This window comes from Stegodyphus dumicola, chromosome 6 (genome assembly GCF_044657685.1).
Source record: "Stegodyphus dumicola isolate Sdum_Otavi_A_Nest chromosome 6, ASM4465768v1".
Classification (NCBI taxonomy): Eukaryota; Metazoa; Arthropoda; class Arachnida; order Araneae; family Eresidae; genus Stegodyphus; species Stegodyphus dumicola.
Genome location: NC_140773.1, coordinates 42,517,663 through 42,541,427, shown reverse-complemented (window position 1 = coordinate 42,541,427; position 23,765 = coordinate 42,517,663). Strand labels below are relative to the sequence as shown.

Genomic DNA, 23,765 nt, shown 5'->3' with positions numbered 1-23,765 from the left:
GTATGGAAGAATTTTTGAAATGATGTAAAAATAATTTTTTTGTTCTGTCAGCTTCTTTCATTCGGAGAATTCATATTTGGAACCTGTATACAATTTAAGTTTGAAATCACTGCTCTAAGTCACATTCTTAAAACGTATTGATGATCATTTCAAACCTCACTGCCTTATTCAATGAAAACTTAAAACTAAGCTGCAAGATTGGTGGAATTTTCCGTGTTTGCAATGGATTGGATTATAAAAGTATGAAATGGGTGACATAAATTTCTTTTCACTTCTGATCAAAAGCAATTCGAAAAAGAGAAACAGAATGTTTGATAATCTTCTTTTTATAACATCAAACATTCTATAAGGCTTTCCGATAGACAAATTTTAAGTTCTCCCATTCCGCAAAGACACTATTGTTGTAAACATCCATACGATACCCGTAATTTTAGCCACATCGGGATTACAACCAGCTTCTCATCTCACATTTATAATATGGACATAAATCAGAAATATTTTACCTAACACACGCTAAAAAGAATTGAAATAATATGCGACGATTATCTGTATCGATGCAATTTGATTGTACACACGTATTAAAAGAGTACATAAAAACTGTGTCTCAGTTTTTGAATAAATAGTAATCCATTAAAATTATTTTGTAAACCAAAATTCTGATGGCTATAGTTCATTTAAGTATTTTATTCCCACGAGCAACAAGTTGTTGCCCGCTAATCTTTCCCACACATTTTCTCCTTTTTCCCGGACAATCGGGATGGCGTTGTGGTCTTTACCGAGAGGTGGCGCTTTTGACGCGATACGGGATCTCTTGCTCTCGAGACGTGAAGTCGTTTGAAATTAGTATGTTGTGATTGGCGCGCGTAGGAAGTTCGGAAGTGAATGGATATTCTTACAGAATGCTCGTTCTTTTAGTCGTTGTTCTTGTCTTCACGACCCAAGGTGAGTGAAAAAATTCTCAAACCCAAGAGCGGTAATTTTCCGAAGAATAATATTCAAAATGTGACTATCATATTTCAAGACGAGGTTTTTCCAGAATTTATATTTAACAAAAAGAATTTATTTATTAGTTTAAAGATCGCTTTATAAAAATAAAATTCATAAAGGAATATTTTTATTCTAAGATTATGAACATTTACGAAGTTTCCAATTTTAATGAAACAAGCAATTTCGAAATTAAAGTTAACAAAAATGGTATCGGGTATGAATTTAGGGATGATGTTTAAACTTTTGCTATGCCGGTTAATGTAAGAAGTATGCTGATATCTAATATTTTCTTTGCCTTAAAATTTCTGCTGATAATATATATAATATACATCTCAGCAGGGAAACGGTCAAATAGTGACACAGTTTAATGATTCCTGTCATGAAATTCATTACTTATTGAAAATTCCCCCACCACAACTCAACGGATACACTAATTATGAGAATTACTTCAAAGGCATTAACCAATTTTTATATTATTCTTGAAAATCTAGTGATTTTATAAATTACATTTATTTGCATGCGGTAAAGGATATTTATCAATATTGCACAAGTTACAACACCCTATTTGCAAAACTAATGGTCCATCGCTAAATATCTGATGTCAATGAAGTAAATATCAGTAATTTGAATTATACGAAATTTTACAATGCTTTTTAACTAAATTATAAACAAATGCATTTTAATCCAGCTTATTTTTTGTCTAGCGTTTAAATTTTGAAAAAAAGAAAACTATAAAACCTAAAATGCTCAGTTTAAAACTTTGTTATTTCTCCTAATTATGCACTTTAAAATTATAGAACTGAAGCACTAATTTAAAACTGTATTCATTTGACATATCATCAGCAGGCAAACGTTCAATCTGGAGCCCCCTTGAATGTGTAATGCCTTGTAGATGACCCGTTAATCTTTGGTTATACAAATCGGGTCCTGACACACTGACGTAATTGTTAAATTTTCATAATATCTTTCAAAATACCGATAACTTTACCTAGATTCGATAAATAAATTGTCATACTTGAAAGATTATAGTATGAGTAATCAGTTCTGCGCTACAGTTCAGTAGTATTTTCAGGCGAAAAAAAATGAATTCAATATATTAGGCTCTTAGAATAAAAGAGGCTAAATGTATAGAGTTATTTCAAATAAGAACAGCATTGATTCTTACGTAGAATAAGCACACATAAAATTCTTCAAATAGATCTCATTTACTTAAGTTTTATTTTGATACGGTAATGAATAAATCTATTCCTTTTTTAAGAATCGCATTTTAGTTTGAAGTAATGATAAAATTAATGTTTCTTGAGAAGAAATTAACCCAAAAATTTTACTTCTTAATTATAAATTATATTTATACACTCATGGAAAAGTAAACGAACGTAAATGCTGTATTGATAATAGATATTATCTCATAAAAAATAAGGGAATAAATAATAATAAAATTATGATAATTTTAATTAATAAATAATTAAAAATTATTTAATAATAATAAAATTATGAGATAACAAAATAATTATTTTTTATCTCATAATTTTATTATCTCATAAAAATAAAATATAATAAATAAAATAAAAGCAAATATTTTTTAATTTCAAAATAATTATGAATATCGAATATTGTCGAAAAGTGTTGGAATTTCGAGAATTTTGAATTTTTTTCTATTATATTTTATATGCTATTATAGCAAATGTTTAACCACATTTATATTTATATAATTTCTATGTTACTTTCCATACAAATTTCCCCAGAAGTGTAATGTAAATGAAATCCTATCCAAAATCCAGTTTAGAAGACTGAATTTGGAACTATTCTAAGTTTTGCTGGATTTCCAGAATGAATCGAAATCGGCAAAAATATCACCTTCGGTTTCTATATTAATGCCGATAAATAGTTTCGAAACCAAACGATCTCCTTTTTTTTCATATACGACTAAGAAAAAACAGGTGCCCTAAATTTTAATTAGTTCTCCCTTTGTAGTGTATGTCTTTTCCTCGAAATGTTAACACAAATTATGGTCCATGAAATGTTTTGTAATTTAAGAGTATAAACCCTAAGTTGCGAATTTTCGCTATTCATTTTGTCACCGCCCCATGAATTTCGCCTTTTTTGCACCGTAATAAAATTATTGCTCTAGTTTTACATCTGTTAATTGAAAGTTTTTATTCTGAAGAAAAGCAAAGGACTGAAAAAATTGGTTCATTAAAGCTGAATTTATTAACATTCGCCTTAATAAGGAAATACTGTGTTGCGTATGGTTAAAACGTTTTGTAAGATTTAATTCTCCCATAGTTTTCCAGAATATTTTGCATTTCTGAGACATTTCTTTTAAAGTATAAAATAATCTTCATAAAAAGTACCTTGGTGTAAATTATCTGGATACAAAGTAAATACCTAGAAAAATTTTGGAGTAATTTTTTTAATTTTATCGAAGAAAAGTTACTTTAACATGATTTTGCATGTCTAGTTATCGTTTTATCTATAAAGTTGGACATAAGAAATAATAGTGGAGTCATCCACCAACCTCTCGAGAGGACCTTCGGCTCGCCATATATTTTGGGTGCCCTTATGCCGCAAAGACATTATACGTTTACAAACATCTGGGATTCAAGACATCACGAGCAAACACAGACCAACATGTTTTAAGGATCCTTATGAAAGTCTGAACGTTTTTGTCTTCCACCTAGCTGTGTTTGCACGGAGTATCGTCTTCATCTTCATACCCTACCTCATTATCATCTTCCTCCTTTTCCAATTCATGTCCGATTATTTCGACGTCATCTAGAAAGAGTGCCACTGGAAAGTAATTGTCTACATCCATGGGCAAGCCCGGTACCTTCTTTTCACATACACTAATCTTCTCCGAATATGTAAGTAGATCCAAGTTGTCTGACGCGAAAGACTAGACGGGTTTTTAAAGTAAGAGAATCTTTGACAATCTAATCGTCATCTACGAGCATGATCATAGGCCACAATTTACACCAGCAGCGATGTAATGTAATATTTACATATTTTCAGGTAAGAGCCAAAGCATATATGCCAGATTTTAATGCGAATAATTCCTGTAAGTCAAGGGCACTACCTTCAGAATTCACGCATCGACGAATAAAAGAGGACTGATAATTCATCTTTAAGTTCGGGAAATTCATTGGTTGGATAAAGCTTGTTACGTTGCGCAGCAGAAACACAACACAAATATTTTCCGCATTTAAATTTTCGTCCGTTACAATTTTTTTTTAACCTCATAAGTCTAAATTTCAGATTTAAATCTACTTTCAAAAATGCCGTTATTTTGATAGCGGTGGCTTATTGGGTGCCAGTTGGCAGGAATTTTACTGCATTTAGGTTTTACAAATATGGGTTTAAGATATCTAACCAATGATTCTTTTACATATAAGAGTATAGGAATTTATCGCATTCCCTCGTGTCTGCTCTGGTTGTGCCAGTAGAAGCGGGTTCAGCTAGCAAAAGAAGACTCGTGGTTCGAATTCGGGTGCAAATGAATTTTCTTATTGCTTAACTCTGGAAAAGCTTTCGTCTCTATAGACACGTCGATCTAAAATAGATTGTGCGATAATTTGCCCTCTTCTGGATTTATTTCATTGTGTCTCTTGTATCTTTCTAGTCGTTCTTTAAGCGGGGAGGAATATAAGGAATTATCGCATTTACTAGGAGTGCTCTCATGGTGTAAATTGATTCAGTTAACTGGAAGGTGCGTAGCTCGAATCCCATACAGATAGCAACTAACGTCTCATGTTTCCTGATTCGAAAAATATAATTCCTCTACAGATTTATTCTGTTACTTTTAACAGTTCGTAAAGAGAGATTAACTAACCTACATTAAGTATTTTCTAATTTATAAATAGGAAATAATGCCGACGATAAAGATAAAAATGCCATTTTGCAAAATGTTGAAAATATTCATTTGGGTCATGGAACAACTGTTGTTATAAAAGGTACTTCTAAATGGACATTTCCATTGTGGTTGATTACGAAATCACTTTCCAAGTTATGCAGAAAATGCTAGAAATTTGTGAATTAAAAGCCGATTTCTATGAAATATTTTTATACCTATGTGAGTGCTCAAGGCGAATTGTAAGACAGACATACTAAATTTATTTTTAGGCATACGAGTGATACTCCAGATATGACAAGTCAAAAAATGTAAATTTATTGGAAGATTAAAAAAAAATTTGGATGCATTTCTATTTCAGTTTCATTATTTTACATGGATTATTATAAATGCATTCTGAAATAGAATGAGAAAACATTTTACTGCATGCTATATAATCGCGGAGATGTGTTAAGTATATACGAGCCAGTTTTCCTTAGAATGTCCTCCCCGAAGGCATCCTTCCCCTTAGGAAGATAGTCCTCGAGAGCTTGCCATCGTGGTGTTGCGATTTATTGAACCTGAAACATTCCATGTAAACTACTATGATGTCATGTGATAAGAATGCCATTTTATGCTAATACTCCTCCCGTCTCTTTTTCACTCGATTTATGGAGGCCACCATTTTGACGGATTTCGGACTTCATGAGCAAAATTACAAAAACCGGGGAAAGTGCAGAGTCGTCCACTGCTTGGCGCGTTTAGAAGAATTGCAGATACTCGGTATCCATGTACACGTCAACCTATTTTAATTTAAAAAACATCCCATAATTGCACAAAAATGGCATTGCGCATACTCTTGACTTTATTCATGTACACATCGACCTATTTTCACTTAAAAATTCAAAGAAAATTGACAAAAATCCAATTCTTTCTACTGTTGTAAAAAGCGCCAAACAAACGCCAAGCAAATAAGTGGGCGATTCTGCACTTTAGTCCAAAAGTCATCATTTGTATGGTCTTCTAATTTATGCTGACAATTATCGATGTAATGAGAAGAATACATACCCATATTCATTTCCACTTCAGCTCTTCAGTTTCATGATACCCTTCTCTATGGATAGCAATCAAAATGACGGGTAAGCCAGTTTCATAGTTAATCATAATAAACTGTGTTTTTTATGGAATGGTGTTTCTGGGGATCAATACAAAACTAATTAGAGCGTAGATACTATATAAAATCATAATTCAACGGAAATATCTTTCGATATTTTCGAAACCAATATCAACGCACTGCGGTTAGCAAGAGTAAGGGCAGAAAGACAGAGATCTAACAAGCGTTAGAATTAACCCTCCGATACTTACCACGAAAGTCCTATTCCCGTTTTAGGGGATAACAGAATGCTTATCCTTCCACATAAAGTAAATTTAATATTTATAATTTCCTAAATTTTTTAGCTTTCTTTTATTCTAGAATTAAAGCTAAAAAGTGTAAAAAGGAGATATATAATATTGTTACGTATTTTATATTTCTGACACCAGTTCTTGCGTTATTTTCTTCCTTCACGCTCGTACGGGGTTTGTGCGGATTTGAAGTGAATAACGACGACACTTGATGAAGCATCGAAACACACTTTATTTGCCAGTATTGTCAGGACAGCTCCAAAACACATTTTACAGTCGTCGATGAACTACTATAAACACTCTGACACGATCAGCGACACAGCCTTCCGATTATCAGGCTATCACAGTGGAGACAGCTTCACTGAAAAGCATCAGAGTACAGCTCCTGACTCTGCTCGGTCGTTCTCGGAACTCCACCTACTCTCGAGACTCTCCACGCTACAACTCGCGATGCACTCGACGACACACAGAGCACGGCTCTCGACCCTTCGATTCAGTCGTTCCCGGAGCTCAACTAGCTCTCTCGACGACGCAATAACCGCGATACACTAAGAGACTCCTTCGGTAAACTCGACGACCCACACGGCACTCGCTGCCCGGCTGTCAGCTGGGATCGACTCCACACGGACTAACTCGAGACGCACTCACTCGCCCTCTTGACGAGGCACACTCTCTATCAGCTTGTGTTCGAGAACATTCTGGGCTAAATCGGTAAGAATTTGTTCCAGAAGGTTCTCCATCAGTCCATGGCATATGGCCAGTTTTGTCGCCAAATGTGGCAATCATGCCTTCCTTTTCCATTTTATGGCAACCTTATTTATCTTACTGCGCCTGTACTTTCGTAACAATATATATTCCTTAAACTCATGTCAAAAGAAATTTTCAGGGTATCTCAAACTTATAATTGAAAGAAATCATTCTAAAGAGCGGTTCGGCTGAATCTGTTATCCTGATCGCATACTCGTTCCGGTCTTTCCGCTCTTCGTTCTATCCTCGCACACTGTTTTTGACTAACTCCCCGTTCCCGAACTTACTCATCAAGGTTATTATGAGTGAACAGAGAATCATAAAAATGAATCGATTCATTTCAGTGAGCGAACGGTTCTTTTCTGAATCCTTTACAGAGCGGTTTTATCCACCTATACCCTACCCCGTCAAGTTTGATTATTGTGATATTGCATTAACTGCGAGAAATTTATGTTTGCTTCCTTTCCCTGGGATAATTTTGAAAATGAAGACATATCCCTTTATAACCAAATTAATATTCAAAAATATAAATCAGTATTGGAAATACGTATGCGAAAATAAATTGCAATTATGACGAAATTTATAATAGTTAAAAGTCTGTAGAGTCATTAGGATTTTGTGAAGCAGGAGGTATGAAAAATGTGCATTGCTCTCCCCGGAATTCGTTCACCAAAACGTCTTGTTGCTAGCCGGACGTTCTATCCATTTACATTCCGAAGGCAAGCGTAAGGAGGGAGAAAATACCTAATATACTCTCCCTTTTAAAAGACGACTGTGGATGAGGGCACTCAAACGTAAAATTCTGGTGGTGATGAATTATCATTAGGTTTTCCTGAAGCAGGAGACGCTAACAATATGCTGTACCATTGCTGGAATTCTAACATTGAACTTCCCGATTGCTAGCAGGACTACGTTTGATTTCAAAAGGTACGCTGAAACGTCATGTCATGTGCATGAAATCTGCAAATAGTATTCGATTGTCAAACAGCATTAATGTATGCTACATGAGAAAATTTGTGAAATGGTATCCTTTGGAATAGTGTAGTCGTGTTGCAATGCAGACGGACTTACAGCATCTTTCGACCGTTTGGTTAAATAAAGTATTTTGAGCAAATAAACTTGAGTTTGAAAATAGATTATTTGAAGTTGTATTTATTACATCTCAGATGGTTCTACGAGGCCACCAAAACTGTGCAATAAGGTCAACGTTTCCAGACACATAAGATATCTGAAACAATGCGACAGAAAATCCATGACAGATACTATAAGGGCCAGTCTTCCAGTACTTAGAAGAATGGTAAGATGATGCATTTCGACAGCAATGTTTCACACATTAAAAAAAAAAAAAAAAAGAAAAAAGAAAAAAAACAATCGTACAAGCTTTATTGCGAGCTTTCCGAATTTAGGCGTATCCTAATAAATTTTCAATTATTATAATTTTGAAATAATTTTTTTGAATTAATTGTAATCAAGATAAAGTTTTTCACTTTTTTCTTTGCAATTAATATTTTTTGTCCAGTTTTGCAAACTTCTTATATTTTGCTAGTTTAATATTTATGTTTATTAACCACTCTCAGTTGACCAATCTTAAGAAGGTATATAGTGAGCATAGTTTGGTTTCTAAGTCAACATTTTAAACTTATTTTTAGACGCAAAACATCTTTTAGTGACTGACTCTGCAACTCACATCTTAAAATACAGAGAAGTTCAGTGCGGGTCTCTAAGCAAAGACGACAAAACACTCTTTCAGAAATGTAGCAGACTTCTTGATATTGAATTTGTAATACTCTTTGATCAGCAAATATTCGTGACTCACTGGAGTCGAATTTTAAATTACCATGGGACACAATAGTGTGTTTAGAAATTTATGCCATTTAAAATAGCAAATTATTCGTATTCCCTCTTACTTTTGTCTTTTATTCCTCCAATGTAGATAGCAGATTATAAAACAATAAGCATTTTTCAGTTACGAAATACTTGACTGCTAAATATAACATGCCTGAAGAAGCTGAATAAACATCGAAATGAAATTTGCATATATGTATATTTTTTCTCATTACATTTAGTTTCAATTGAATTTTCTATTGCATGCAAATAGCTTTCTTTTGACTGACTTGGATATGTCTACAGCATAAATCAGAAAACAGATAAAAGGTATTCTTTTTTTTTTATTCTTAATGCAATAAAGGAGCTTTCTTAATCTGATAAAGGCATTGTTGGAAAGAATAAACAAGAATTTAATATCTGAAAATCAAATACACCAACAAATCGCACAAAGAAAAACACATTCCTTAATGTTTGTATTAAGTATCTTCTTATTCATGAAAGACAAATATGTTTCCCAAGTTTTCCATTGTTATTAAATATTGAATACGAAGATGCAAGGTAATTCTTATTTCAAAATTTCAAAACAACTTTACATCGGGAAACAATGTTTTACAGACAAACTATTTCTCAATTCTTTATTAATGATATCTTTCTATATTTAAATTTACATATATGTAAATGTGGCTTTTAAAAAGATTATTCTAGAAAATATGGGATTACGTCGTTTGGAACATACCGTAATTTAAAACATTCATTAAGTTAAAAATGCTCTACATCCCTTGATTTTGCTTTGATATATAAAATGCGCAATAAAAGATCAATTGTTCAAAATTTCTAAACTTAAAGAACTTTGCATTTTTGTAAAGTTACTATTTAGCATAAAAATGGTAATCTTTGTTAAATCATTGACAATGGATATGTTTAGAAATAAAATGGAAATTCTAAAATATTTCGTTATTTTGTGTCTCCATTTCACATGTCATTTTTTATTAAAACTTTCATTTTAGCATGTTTTTATTGAAAATGTATTACTTATCAATTGAATAAACGTTTAAATTAATTTTTATTGTTGTTACGAAAAGTTTGATTCCAAAAATAAATATTTTACTTCATTAAAGTTTTTTTATTAACATTATTGAATATGTCGAGTAATGAGTTTATATTCAGTTATCTTGTTTGAGCCTCAAATTCAGACTGGCGCCAAAATTTAAAACAATGAATACCGGAGCTAACACTCCCTTCACAAACAATGCCTAATATTATTCCTAAGGACAAAATCGTGGTAAAGCTATGCTTATCTCGATATGTTTCATACCTCGGGAACGAATAGTTTGTTGGAGATAAGACTTTACCAGTTGTACTGTAGGGACATTAGATATATTTTTGGAAGCAGGTAACATGAAAGATTAGCAACGTCTTCGTAGGAAACCGAACCGTGGACCTCTGGAATACGCGCCCAGCGTGCAGACCACCACACCATGAAGGCATGCCAAGAAGGCGGGAGAAATACCTTATAGTACAAAAGAATAACCCTTGATCATACCTATACAGACCGCCGTTCCAATCCTGAAGAGGAGAGAATTTCTAAAAACATGAGTAAACCTGATTGCTTCTTATTCTGAAAAGTACTGTTACGATTAGTATAATGTTTTGTGACTTGCATTTGTAACGCATTTGTGTATACGGATTTGGGACTTGAAATCAAACAAAGTAAGAAAAAAAATTAAATTGATCTAATGGTTTTCTCAATTAAGAGAATGGACAAAACTCTCAAAAATACAAACAATTCATGTTGTCTTTGTAAAAAACTTAAGGTAGATACAGTGGATGGGCAAAAGTATGGAAACACCTTGTGAAATGCATGTTTGAAAAGAAAGATTGATTTTAATGAAATATAGAATGTAGGTGGCGCTGGCGTTTTTGACTACTGACGCCACCTATACAACTTCGTAAATGTGCTAAACAGTTCAGTTGTTGTCGGAGTACTGTTATGTGAGGTTGTCATTGCATTATGTCAGAGTTAACAGACTTCGAACGTGGGCAAATTGTTGGAGCACGTATGGTAGGTGCTTCCGTAAGCAAGGTAGCCGAGGTGTTTAGTGTTTCAAGAGGTACTGTATCGAAGATTTATTCCGCATATTTGAAAAGCGGAAAAACATCATCTGCTAAATCACAGCGCGGACGAAAGTGTGTCCTGAGTGATCGTGACAGACGATCAATAAGGGCAATTGTGACGAAAAATAAGAAGACCACAGCTGCAAAAGTTACTGCTGAAATGAATGTTGTGTTACCGAACCCTGTGAGTACGGAAACAATTAGAAGGGAGCTTCATAAACAGGGAATTGCTGGCCGTGCTGCAATTGAGAAGCCACTCATCAGTGATGCTAATGCCCGTAACAGGAAAAGGTGGTGTTTAAGTCATAAAGCCTGGACTATAGAGCAGTGGAAGCGAGTAATATGGTCTGACGAGTCTTCTTTCACATTGTTTCCCACTTCTGGCCGAGTTTACGTCTGGACAACGCAATCTCAAGCCTATAATACAGACTGCTTGTTGCCAAGAGTGAAACATGGCGGGGGTTCTGTTATGGTTTGGGCAGCTATATCGTGGTTCTCTGCTAGCCCCATGATAACTGTGTCAGGGCACATGAGTGCCAAGACTTATGTGAACATTTTGGCCGATCAAGTTCATCCCATGGTACAAACTTTGTTCCCCGATGGTGATGGTGTCTTCCAAGACGACAAAGCCCCTGTTCAAACAGCTCACATTGTCCAGGACTGGTTTTCTGAGCACGAGGATGAGTTGTCCCATCTCTCCTGGCCACCACAGTCACCAGACCTGAATATTATCGAACCTTTGTGGTCTATATTGGAACGGAAAGTGCGTTCTCGTTATCCACCGCCAACATCGTTATCTGAACTTATCAGGTTCAATGTTCCTTCTAACCTTCTTCGGGAACATACAAGGACCTGACTCGGAACAGAGAGCTTACTAAAGCTATGTTCACTAATTGTGGTAAGTAGACAGGATACAGACGAAGGGTATACAAAACCCTTTATTTTTCTCTATATACAATAACTTCCGTACTTCGGAATACAATGACCCGCCACTCGGGGTCTAACGTAAAAGTATAAAAATAAAACTAAACTCTAATTTAACTTTAGAATAATACACGTGGAAGATTGGCCTTATAATAACAGGAAGCGTATGAACACTACAATACGTTTAATTTATCAAGAGAATTAAAACCTCTGGCCTGGAAGGCAAACAGCAACTGCGTAACTTCTAAGGTAAGCGGCCTGCGTTGACTCACTGCTTCCTCTCTCTCGCTTGGCGAAAAGGCCACACTTAAATACTTGGCGTTCGCCAGACAAACTTTGCATAAAAACCTTCACGCTTATAATTCTGGCCGGAAGTAGAAAATAAGAAGTGATAGTAAAGATTTAATATAAAATAAACGTTAGTAAAACTTAAGATCCTTACAAACTTGCCACCGTTTTGCAAGAAGAATGGTATAATATTCCCTTGGCAAACATACATGAACTGTATTTATCCATTCCGAGAAGACTGTAAGCTGTTTTGGATGCCAACGGGGTTCCTACACCATATTAAGCAAAGAAACATGGTTTTTTAAAGGTGTTTCCATATTTTTGTCCAACCCCTGTATATAATCGGGCAAATAAACTACTTTAAGTTAAAATAAGAGTAACACGAATAACAATTATTAGAAGGTCAAATAATAAAAATCAGTGTTAAGTTATAGAATTTTGAGTACTAGTTTCGAAGGTTTTACTACAGAACTTTTACAGCTGCAAGAGTAGAAAGGACGAAAGACAAGCTTGTGCTGAAGAAGAAGGTTCTGTAGAAGAAGGCCTTCGAAACTAACACTGCTAAATTTTCAAAATTAACCGTGATTATTGTTGTTTGAACTTATAATAAGACTGGACTATTTTAGATTCTTAGTAAAACTTCTTGATTACAAGTGCAATCAAACATAAAAAAATATTTTTGAAAGTTGGGAGGAACAGCTATTATACCTATTGAAAAATCAACGATCTTAGTAAAAAGAAAGTGTCATACAGAAATCTGTTAAGGAAAAAAATGTATCGAAAACTGAAAACATAAGGTGGTGGGTTTTCAGAAATATTGAGGGATTAATAAAGAATTAATGTAATTAACTAGATACCGCAAATTTTTGTGAATGTAAAAGGCGTCAAGGGAATCCATTTCAGCAACAAGAAATAATTTGTGGATAAATTTAGGAAAATCAGCATCAGAATACTGGTTGAATTACCAGATATGATTAAATATTTGATATTTTGTTTATTTTTTTCTTTTTAAAATAGGCCTCGAATATTTTGATATCAAATATTAACGCCTTTTTCACTAACGATTAAAATCAGAGGTGGTATATTTAAGAATCGACTTTTCTTTTTTTTAAATTTTAGATATTGAATGTAACTGACATAGAAGAATTACTTTGTTTTTGTGTGAGCAGAATATTAAAACCAAAGCAAGCCCTTGCATTAAAATTCAGACACAATTACAACTCGAAATTTTTGAAAAAGAATTTAGGAAACGTAAGAGATAAGCATGGATAATGTTTCTATCAGAATATGGGAAAGACTTTAGCAAAAGTGGCATCACTCCAGTTTTTTAGTGAGATGAACTTAAATACGTGCACCATTCACAGAGGAAAAAATTATGAGGTCAAAAGAACTATGAAAAGAAAGAAAGAAATTTAGTAGAATAAAAATTTATACGTCTACAGAAAGGGCAAAATTTATACGTAAATTTCCATATATATAGTTTTTATATTTTTACTTTATTACCGTAATTTCCGGAAGAAACGCCGCGGCGTTTACGTGTTTAAAACTTAAATTTTCAGCGGGTGCGGCGTTTCTACCCATGCGGCGTTTAGGTGCACTAAAAATGAAATATTTCCTATGATGGTCATTGTACATTGTTTGGATGGCCTTGTCATTGTGCATAGACTGGTGCTGTTCCCACATAAAAGACCACTCAGTTGCTTTTTGCGAACGTTATTTTGTTTACATTCTTTCCCTTGAACGGACCTACATGCCTTATTCACCCTAAACGAGATCTCAGAACAATAACATTCTTCCCCCTTTCAAATCAACATTCTCATCAGTTTGAATAGTCTCTCTCCTCTGCCATTCCATGAATCTTCCAGGACCCATCCTCTCACCACCCTGCCTTTTCTGCAATTTTTTTCAAAGGCGGACACGACTCCACCTGCCTCGCAATAACGAACTCTGACGTATTTCCCCTTCAGCATGAATGGATTTTTCTTGGCATTCTGCCAAATACAGATCCCATCAGTTTGGGTACAAGTACTTGTTGGATAGTTTTTAATTAGGGAGCAGAAAAAATGTCTCTAAACGGCACAGAAGCTATACATTTCTTACCTTTAATTTATTTTTGAGTTATGGTTTCATTTCATGCATTTTTCTTAACTGGTATGTCATATATCAGGACTTAGGTTGAGTTTTTGCATCTATACGGCCCACGACGATGTCACGCGCAATTTAATCTATTGCGGCGTTTACGCTGATGCGGCGTTTCTGTGTAATTTTAAATTATTTCCCGCCATTTTTCTCGAGTGCGACGTTTACGCTGATGCGGCCTTTCTTCCGGAAATTACGGTAATAATTTTTCCAAACTGTCTTTGGTTGAAATTAATCATTTTCTACCACTTACTCTTGCCTAAATGTAAACATGCTTGACATTTTCAGTTACCTGGGGAGAAGAAAAATAAATCTATTTGTACAGGTCTAATGCATTAAATTTGTCGCCAGTTTATTTATGAATTTTTAGTATTACAGTTGACTTAAATGACATTAACATATGAAGCAATGCCGTATTGTTGAAACTATATGAAATAAATACTTAATGTCGGTATACGCATTGCTTATATATTACTGGGAAAGTAATTTATTACTGCACCAGTACTCTTCAAACTGTGTTCCCAGGAATACTACAGTTCCATGCAACTTTTCTAGGAGTTCCAAAAATTAAAATTAAAATTAGAAAGAATCTAGATTACTATGTGGACTGCAAAATTAAACATTAAAGCCATTCAGTGAACAATGCTAGAGTAAGGCGAACACTCATGTATACAATTGTAGCATTCGTTAGATAATTCTTGAGTCACTAATTAGGCATAATAAATTCTCTTTAAGAAAAGAGACTAAATACTTTTCGATCAAAGTTATAACCTGTTCCCTTTCAGATTTTTTATTTATTTATTTATATTATATTATGTTACGTTTAACAAAATGGGTTTATATTTTATGTCATTGTTGAAAGTAATATTTAATATTTTAATGGTAGAATTGTCGTTGAAATAAAATTCTTTATTCGTATTTTAGAAAACTAACATTAAAAAAGGAAACGAATCATTTGGAGTTTTTCTAATATCCGCTGACTGTAATTCCCATTACACCAGAGAATTAAAATTCTAATATAAGTGATTTTTTAAGGAAAAGGTTGTTAGAAAGAAAAGGAGGTTAATATTGATGAGCAAATAATTTTAATTGCTCCCTTAAATAATTTGCTTACCAACTTGGTGGCTAAATGAGTCTATTACATTCATATTTTATTTGTCAACGCCAATTTGCAAAGCTATCAACGAAATTCAAAAGTCTCAAATGGCGATTTTTTAACGAACCAAGAACTGTAGAATGTATTTTCGGTCCAGTGACCTGAGTCTCGAGTAATTACCCTTTGCTAATAGCTTACGATCGGAAAATTTCCCTTTTACTTAATAGGCCCTAATGTATCCGGTGATCACTTGCAGCTTATTCAATACTTTTTTCCTGCATTTTTTTAAAAAAGGATCCCCCGACTTATGCCAATCCTTTATCTCGGGCTCGTTGCAACTTCTAGCAGAACCCTGGGGAGACGTAAAGAAAAAGGAAGACTGAAGAGGAGGGAAAAAAGAGGGACCCACTTTATCCAAAAAGCGGTTCTTGTGCTTTCTCTACTTTGCATTATCTATCTTTTTACGCCTTATGTACGGCGTAAAAATTGGTCATAATAGCGCGCGCCTTTTCCGGTTACAATGAAAATTGATCGGCTTGCTCTTTGGTCTGAAAGTCAAGGATGGGAGGTAGAATGCTGCCATAATGAAGATAAAAAGTTCTTAATGTGGCGGAGGGAAGTGAAGTGAGGCGTCTTCTGGAAAATTTACAAAGATTACGTGTCTTAATAAAAGCTCGGGGAAGGGGGTAAGGTTGTATTTTAATGCTTTTAATGGGCAGTGTCATGCCAAAAGCTCCGCATAAGGCTGCCAGAGGATTTTGGTTTTTGATCGGTAGCGCGTATCAGGAGGATGCTTGATAGATTATTTTATCGAGCAGGAAAATCAAAATGGCAGATTCGGTGAATCTATGCAAATGACTGCTAGTGTTTTAGAAAGATAAAATATCTCATTGACTAAAGATGAGCTTCGAAATTTCACGGATTATTTTTCTTTCGTTGAAATGTCTTTGAAATAAATTTCTTTCTTTTTCTTTAATTTATACACTTTTTTTCTTCAAAGTACAGCATATTACTATTGCAGTTATTTACCATTTACTTTTATCCGTTTCAAGTTGAGTTATGAAATTTTCTGTAGTGTAATAGAATTACAATTTCCTTTTAAGGTAACATTAAATTTCGTGCAACAATTCACAACGTTGAAATGAACAGTTGCGTGTTTTAATATAAATATTTCTTTCTTTAGTCACCACAGTTGGATTTAATTTAACATTAAAAAGTATAAAAATTTACGGGGATCAGCGACTGTATTTTTGTGCATTATATTACAGCGTGAATTTAATTTTATAAATTTTCGTAGACTGGAAATTGTACAACAGTCAAACTTCGGATTCCAGTATGTCTGTTTATATGTTTTGGCTTGAACTTATACAGAAATTTTAAATGCTGATTAATATCGTCTTATTTGTTTTTTGTTGTTTTGATAATGGCAACAAAAAGATTATTGATGTTGTTCTAAAGAGTTGTTTACATTTTCTAAAAACGATAATAAAAATTATTTTTGATTTAAAATGTGGATTAACGTTATTGGGAGAAACGACGTTCCAATTATAAAGAATAATTTGGAGTCAGGAGCAAATATATATACAAATTTCCATGTATATGTTCATATTTTGTTGCTGCCAAAATTTAATATCATATTTACAAGAGGTAACATATAAATTATAATTTAAAATAGATATGAACGCTACAAAGGTGCTAGAAGTCTCAGAAGACTTCGCTTTATAAGTTTGTAATCAAGACTACTTTTAAAGCATTAACTTGGCATTTTTATTCATTATACCTTTTAATACGTGGTTACACATCTGTGTACATTATCACGTGACTTAAATAAACATTTGAAAGCTTCTAAATAATATAAAATATAAAGGATCAATTCCTCGTAAAAATATGGATGAAGAAGAATTTCTTGCTGAATATCATAAAATTTTGTCTTTCAGTGTCTTAATTGCTTGTTACGCATTTGGAATATTTGTGTAAATATTTAGGTTTTGCTTACGAAGTCAGTTAAAGGTAAAATGCATCTTTTTGGTCTTTAATTACCACGCTCATCGCGGATTTTGTTACTCAGGAAAAAATGGAGTCTAATTTCATTTCCACAGCTCTGGTAAAGTCTGGGATTTTAATGTTTAAATCATTTCATCACTACATTTGTGCTTCTAAGTTATCAAAAAGCAAGTTCAGTTAAAAAGTTAATTTTGCTTTTTCATGTCCTTTAAAGCTAATATTTGATTACACAAAAGTTTAATTTTCCTTTAATTTATTTAAATATTAGCTCAGTGCATTATGTTAGACAACACTACATATCTAATTACATTAGAAGGAAACAATCTTAAGCATGTGCATTAATTGGAGTGTTATAATAAAATTCTGATGTGTATACCACATGACTTCCTTGTGCGGAATATTAAATTATACGCATTTTTTCTTGCATTTCGTTTAAACTCATTGGATTGAATTAAATCTACTTCGCCGACGGCGCATAAACCACAATAGAATAAATGCATTCTTTAAATTTCACTCTATTGGTTTACCATAGCGACACACTGACGCTAGGTTCACTTAACAGTATTATATTTCGTTCATATTATAACTAAGAATACACAAAATTCATATCATTTAAAGAATTATCTAATCGTTGCCACATGTTCTATTCAAATACTATAATAAAGCTAGAACGATGTATAAAAGAATTTAAGCAAACAAAACAAAAAAGAAACAGTTTTTCACAGACGATTGAGTATTTCTCATTCAATTAATTCAGTTATTACTTCGCTACAAAGCAAAAATACATAAAAACTCAAAATATCTGTATTAAAAATTACGAAGTAAATCTGAAACACTTATTTCCTCGAAAAAATTTCAGAAAGGATTAAGCATGATTTAATTCGCAGTAATAAATGAAGGCGTTATTTTTGTTGTTGCGAAGGTACGTTTTCTAGATTGGCAACAAATCCACTACTCTGCTGTTTCAAATGTAAACAAGCAATGGCCGCCATCAAAAATATTATTAGGCTTAGCGTCACTTAAACAACTTTAAAATTGTTGATAATTCTAAAAATATTGCATACAGATTTACTAAAAGCATAAAAACTTTAACCGACAGAACAACATAATTACATCAATTTTAAAGCAAAAAATGTACAATTTACAAACATATAAGAGTAAAGAAATTGAGATCACTGAGCCGGGTAACAGAGTGGATATATATATAAATATATTTATATACTTTTGGCGCGGCCGATTGCAACCAAAATACGAGGTGCACATCTACATGTTATAGTAGTCTTAATATACAAAATTTCAACGTTCTGAGGCTACTCGTTTTTGAGTTATGCGAGATACGTACGTACGTACGTATATACGTTCGTACAGACGCCACGAAAATTTCTCTTCAGAATTCATTTTAAAGCAGTTTTATAATTTTTTTGGAGGAAAAGAGTCTTTTATTCTGTCCTTACGTACAGATATCACGCAAAAAAATCGTTAAATTGTATTCAAAAGCGGTCAAAATGGATATTTTCGTTGAAATATGCTGCCTGAAACTTTTCGCGATTACAATACTTCCTTTTTACTTCGTACAAGGAAGTAAAAATAGCGCAACCATCATTTAATTCATCTGTGTGGAAAATTATAAAGACTAGATTAGTCAACTGTAACAAATTACCTTAGAGCTGACTATTGTAATAGAATGGGCCCCTTCGCGAGGAATTTTCCAAGGAAAACTGACTAATATCCGCATTGCTTTAAGGGAAAACTATGACAATGCCGTTTAGTCAACCTTTCGCTGAGATTTGTTACCTAGTCCGACTACCAATATTCAGTTATCTTGATACATTCGGTCGCTGGGGTTTAGTTTTTGTAAATATATAAATGCATGTCTATAATGTATTCTTGTAATCTCCAATCAGCATGTCCATCCGGTGGTTTGAAACTTCAACCACGAATTTGCTTTAGTTTTACAAGAAATTTTTACTCTCGACTTTGTCTCCTTTACACAAAGAGTGTTTGCAAATATTCCAGGAAAACGCATTTTCTTTGCAAAAACTGTTAGAATAAGTTAGTGTCACGTTTACGTAGTTTACATAGTGAAGCTCTTCAATGTCAAAAAACAAACGAGCGCCAAACGATATATATTGGCGGGAGAGAATTCTATTTATGTTCAGCTGCAAGAATTCTGAAAAAGATTTTGTTCTTGTATTATACTTGTGCTTCATTCATTTCAGCATGTTACCTTCTTTTATGGAATATACTCCTGATAATATAGCCTAATAGGTAAGCCGGATGCTATTTAAAACTTACAAATGAATCTCTTGTAAGTACTATATTTCAACACTTCGATTAAAATATTCGTAAAGACTATTAGTTAATTTCAATTTGTATTCTATTTGTGTTCTATCAGAGCTAATCAAACTCTCTAACTTGTTAAATGAAGAGTTCGTAGTTATGCTAACTTATGATTGTTTAATAAAACTTCTAGTTACAGCTTTATTATGTTTTTGGAATTTTTTGTTTTCAATTCAAGTAGATATAAACGTTTTTATAAAAGTCAAAATTTTTAAAGATATTTTTTTTTCTCCAAGAAAGCAGCAAGTAATAATAGCCTAAGAAAATTGTAAAATAATTAAAAATTTTAAGCAATTTCTAAGAAAAATTTGAATCTCCTTTCCCCACATCTATAAAATTCTAGTTAAATTAAAGTCACTTGAAGCTAGAATTTACCAGAACTTGGAAGCTATTATTCGTAAAGTTCCATTGTATCAGTAACAACCACAGAAGAAGGGTTAAAAAAAAACCCCTTTCATCCACTCAAAGTTGACAGAAGGAACTTCTCGTGCTTACAGTATCACTCACACATGTTTAGCGATAACTCAAAAATATGACATAAAACTGAAACTAAATCTAAATTGAATAATCACCCGAAGCTGCACATAACTATTTAACGCGTAGTTGGACCTTGGCTAATATCACCGACGTAGAGTATCTCGCAATTAATATGCACGGCTTGAAGATAGCAAACTTTAATTAGTAGCAAAACAACACAGCCGAAAGTCAGAACACGCTCTCAGTAAGCTACCAACATGTTCTGTCTGGAGTAACTCTGACCTCAGCTTAAATAGTAGCTTCCTACCCTAATAGCGCGAAACTGAAATCTCATTCTGGTAAGGAAGTGTGGGTTTGAAAATGAAAGTTTAAAGGAAGGCCTGTTTCTAAAATAAAATTACACAGTATACATGCTTTTTTCAAATTTTAAAAGTTGTAAATGCATATTCGCATAATTATTTGTGCGCGCAAGAAGGAATAAGGAATATTTTCACTTTTTGCCATTTCCTATTTTTGAATTAACTAATAGATTTTTGCTGAAAAAGTAAGAGGGAAATTCAAAAACTGAAATTGAGTAAAAAATAATGTTAGGTACAGCAGTTAATAGAGCTTTGAACTTATACTGTTAAATAATAAAGGTCGTTAATTAATTAATTAAGGACCTTTATTAGTAATGTCTTGCATTAATAATTTTTAGTAATATCTTTTGTAAAGTTTATTCGTAAATCTTCTTGCAAAATATAGTCTGAAAGAGATGAAAAAAGGAAGATGAGTAATTCTATGTAGTTACCTCTATTGAAATTATTTAATTAATTATCAAATTATAAAATTCTTTTAACTGCTATAAATAGCATTACTCTTCTATTTATTTTGAGTTTCTGAATGCTTAAGTTTCCTTCTTAATTTTTCAGAAAATCTTTATTACTTAATTAAAAAATACAAAAGCAAAAAATATTCTTCATTCCTTCTTACGCTCAAGTGCAAATATGCATTAAAACTTCAATTAATTTGTGGGTGCTTTAATTTTTTCACGATATTTTCAACGACGATGATTTTCAACGGCGAAGTTTTTGAATATTTTTATTTTCGACGACGATGTTTTGTACTACGACGTTTTATATCTGGGATGTTTTCTCTCACAATGTTTTGTACGACGACGTTTTCTTTTTGCGCTGTTTTCTCCGCGATGTTTTTGCCTCGACGTTTTCGTCTGTAACCGTATAATAATAAATAGAATTTAAAATTATTCAGTTAACTCTTAAAGATCATTATTAAATTGATCTCTATATACTTAATCTTAATATCAATATAAAGTTGGATTCTTAGAGTGAACATACACTTAAAGACTTTTAAAGTCTGAAACACGAGTATCTGATCATTTGATTATTTATAGGTGTTTTAATTTTTTATTTTCTACGATACCGTTTTAAAATTGCAGAATTTTCGAACCGCTTTATTTTCTACGACGATATTTTACTCTACGGTGTTTGTTCTTTGCTTTCTATTCTTCCACAGTGTTTTGTGTAATGATGACTTCTCCCTACTTAATTTTTGCCGAGATGTTTTTTTCACTCTTTCTTTTACGGCAATGATCTAAATGAGAATGAAAAGGGAAATAAATGTAATACATTAAACACACACTTGTTAAGTTTTTCCCTGAAAGTTCCTGAATCCCAAACAAAGCGTATTGTTGTCGGCTACAGTTTGAGACCTACTTAAATAAGAACAGAGATTTTAAATACTTAAAAATTATACCACTTACATAAGGCTAGACCAGGGATTCCCAATCTTTTTCTTGTACGTACCTCATTTTTCTTCATCGACCCCTTTATAATATTCTGTGTAATATACAGCATGCAACATTAACATAATACAAATAATTACATTTAAAGATAACAGTTAGATTAAAATCTGAATAAAAGTTTTGAAAAAAAGGTTTATTAGATATATGTTCCATTATTTTTTGTATTATTATCATTTTTAATTTTACGGATACAAACGAGTTTTCAGAAACAAAATCACAAATTCTAGTTTCCTAAAAGATCGATTTTAATTAATGTCATTACTGCGCCTGATGTATTGATGCAGTGATTTTAATAGTTGACATACAGCTGCTTAATTTAATTCTTAATTCACCTCATTTATAAAGATTCACTCTATTTCTTGTTTTAGTACGTTATTGATTTTACTAAAGTCTACTTCTACTAGACAAAAACAGGGTAAAATTCAATAATATTGTTCAGTAACAATTTTTATTTTGGAATATTACGCTCGGGTAACTTTTGAATTCCGAATCTTTGCATCATAATATCAAGATCAAATATATCACAGTTCAGTGGTTCTATGAGTCGTGCTGGCACAATTAAATTTTCAATGTCTTGGAAGCGAACATCAAAATCTGCTCTTTTAAATTTTGCAAGTAGTTTGTTCATAACAGTATATCGTCGAGGGCGATTTGTGTTTTTCGAATCTTTTTGGTTATGTTTTTTGTGTCCCTGAGTTTTACTATTTTATATTGCATATAAATTTTGTTATTTTATAAAAGTATTATTGCTTTTCAATATATATGAAATAAGTTTAGTGCTTTTCTCTTATATGTATTATATGTGATTTCTTCCTTACTACGTGATATAGCTTTATATCAAGAAACAATTAATTACAATTTTATAACGTTAATAATTTTTTGAAGCTTATATGATCTTCATTCTGTCGATCAATTGCCCATGTATATTCGGCTATGGATTTCGTTGATCCCTAGGGAGTTAATAACGACCCCACTGGGAATCCTTATGCTAGATGAATAAGAAGATTTGAAATTTTGGTTAGAAAAATAGCATCTCACAAAACAAAGTATAAGCTATAACCAAATGAGATAAACGGAGATTCTCCTTTTCCCTCAAGGAATATAGACCCACGAGCGGCCGAACGGCCGAAGTCGCTGAGCAAGGATAGTTCGGTTTGGGTTAAGAAAAACGGTGAAATGACTGGATGCATGGAGAGTTTCGTGGTTTTTTTTCCATGTGCAACGGGTATAAAGCCCAAAAAGCAGTCTGCGAAAGTATTTATGCCTTTAGGCATAAATCCCTCTTGTGCTTTGCTATAACCATATAAACCGAAACACTCAAGGAAAATTCAATTACTTTTTATCATAGGAAAGAGATTGTGTTTGCTTAATAATTGGAATTTTTGCTGTTGTATAGATACTAATAATTTGAGAAACCTTGTCTTGTACTTAGTTACTTTGAGCGCATCACATGCAGCACTCAGGTTATCTGTCAGTTTGTAAAGTTGCGCGCTTCCAACCTGCACGCAACAAAGTGGTGACTGCTGAGAACTGGAAATAGACCAAAGTCTTGAGAAGGGTTTAAATCCCTTTTATTCAACTTTCGAAGTTACAAATGCGTGCTCTTGACGCTCACAAACTACGCCGACCCGGCGGTAAAATAAAAATAAGAAACTGAAAAGAGATAATAACAAGTGACTAACTACGAGGCTCTCTAAACGTAACTAACCTCACCGCGTTCTAAAATACCGCTGATAGTTCAGCAAACTTCTGAATATTACGTCGAAAGATTAAACAATTTGCCGAGG

At 33.1% G+C, this 23,765-nt stretch overlaps 1 protein-coding gene across 1 annotated transcript in view; it reads left to right on the top strand.

Annotated features, from left to right (window-relative positions):
• The first annotated feature begins 810 nt into the window (after nt 1-810).
• LOC118197109 (cell adhesion molecule 1-like) overlaps nt 811-23,765 on the top strand; it is a 266,910-nt gene continuing 243,955 nt past the window's right edge. The window contains exon 1 of the mRNA XM_085818256.1: nt 811-942. Within this exon, the coding sequence (XP_085674382.1) occupies nt 900-942 (43 nt within the window). The 5' untranslated portion in view covers nt 811-899. The remainder of the gene's footprint in view (nt 943-23,765) is intronic.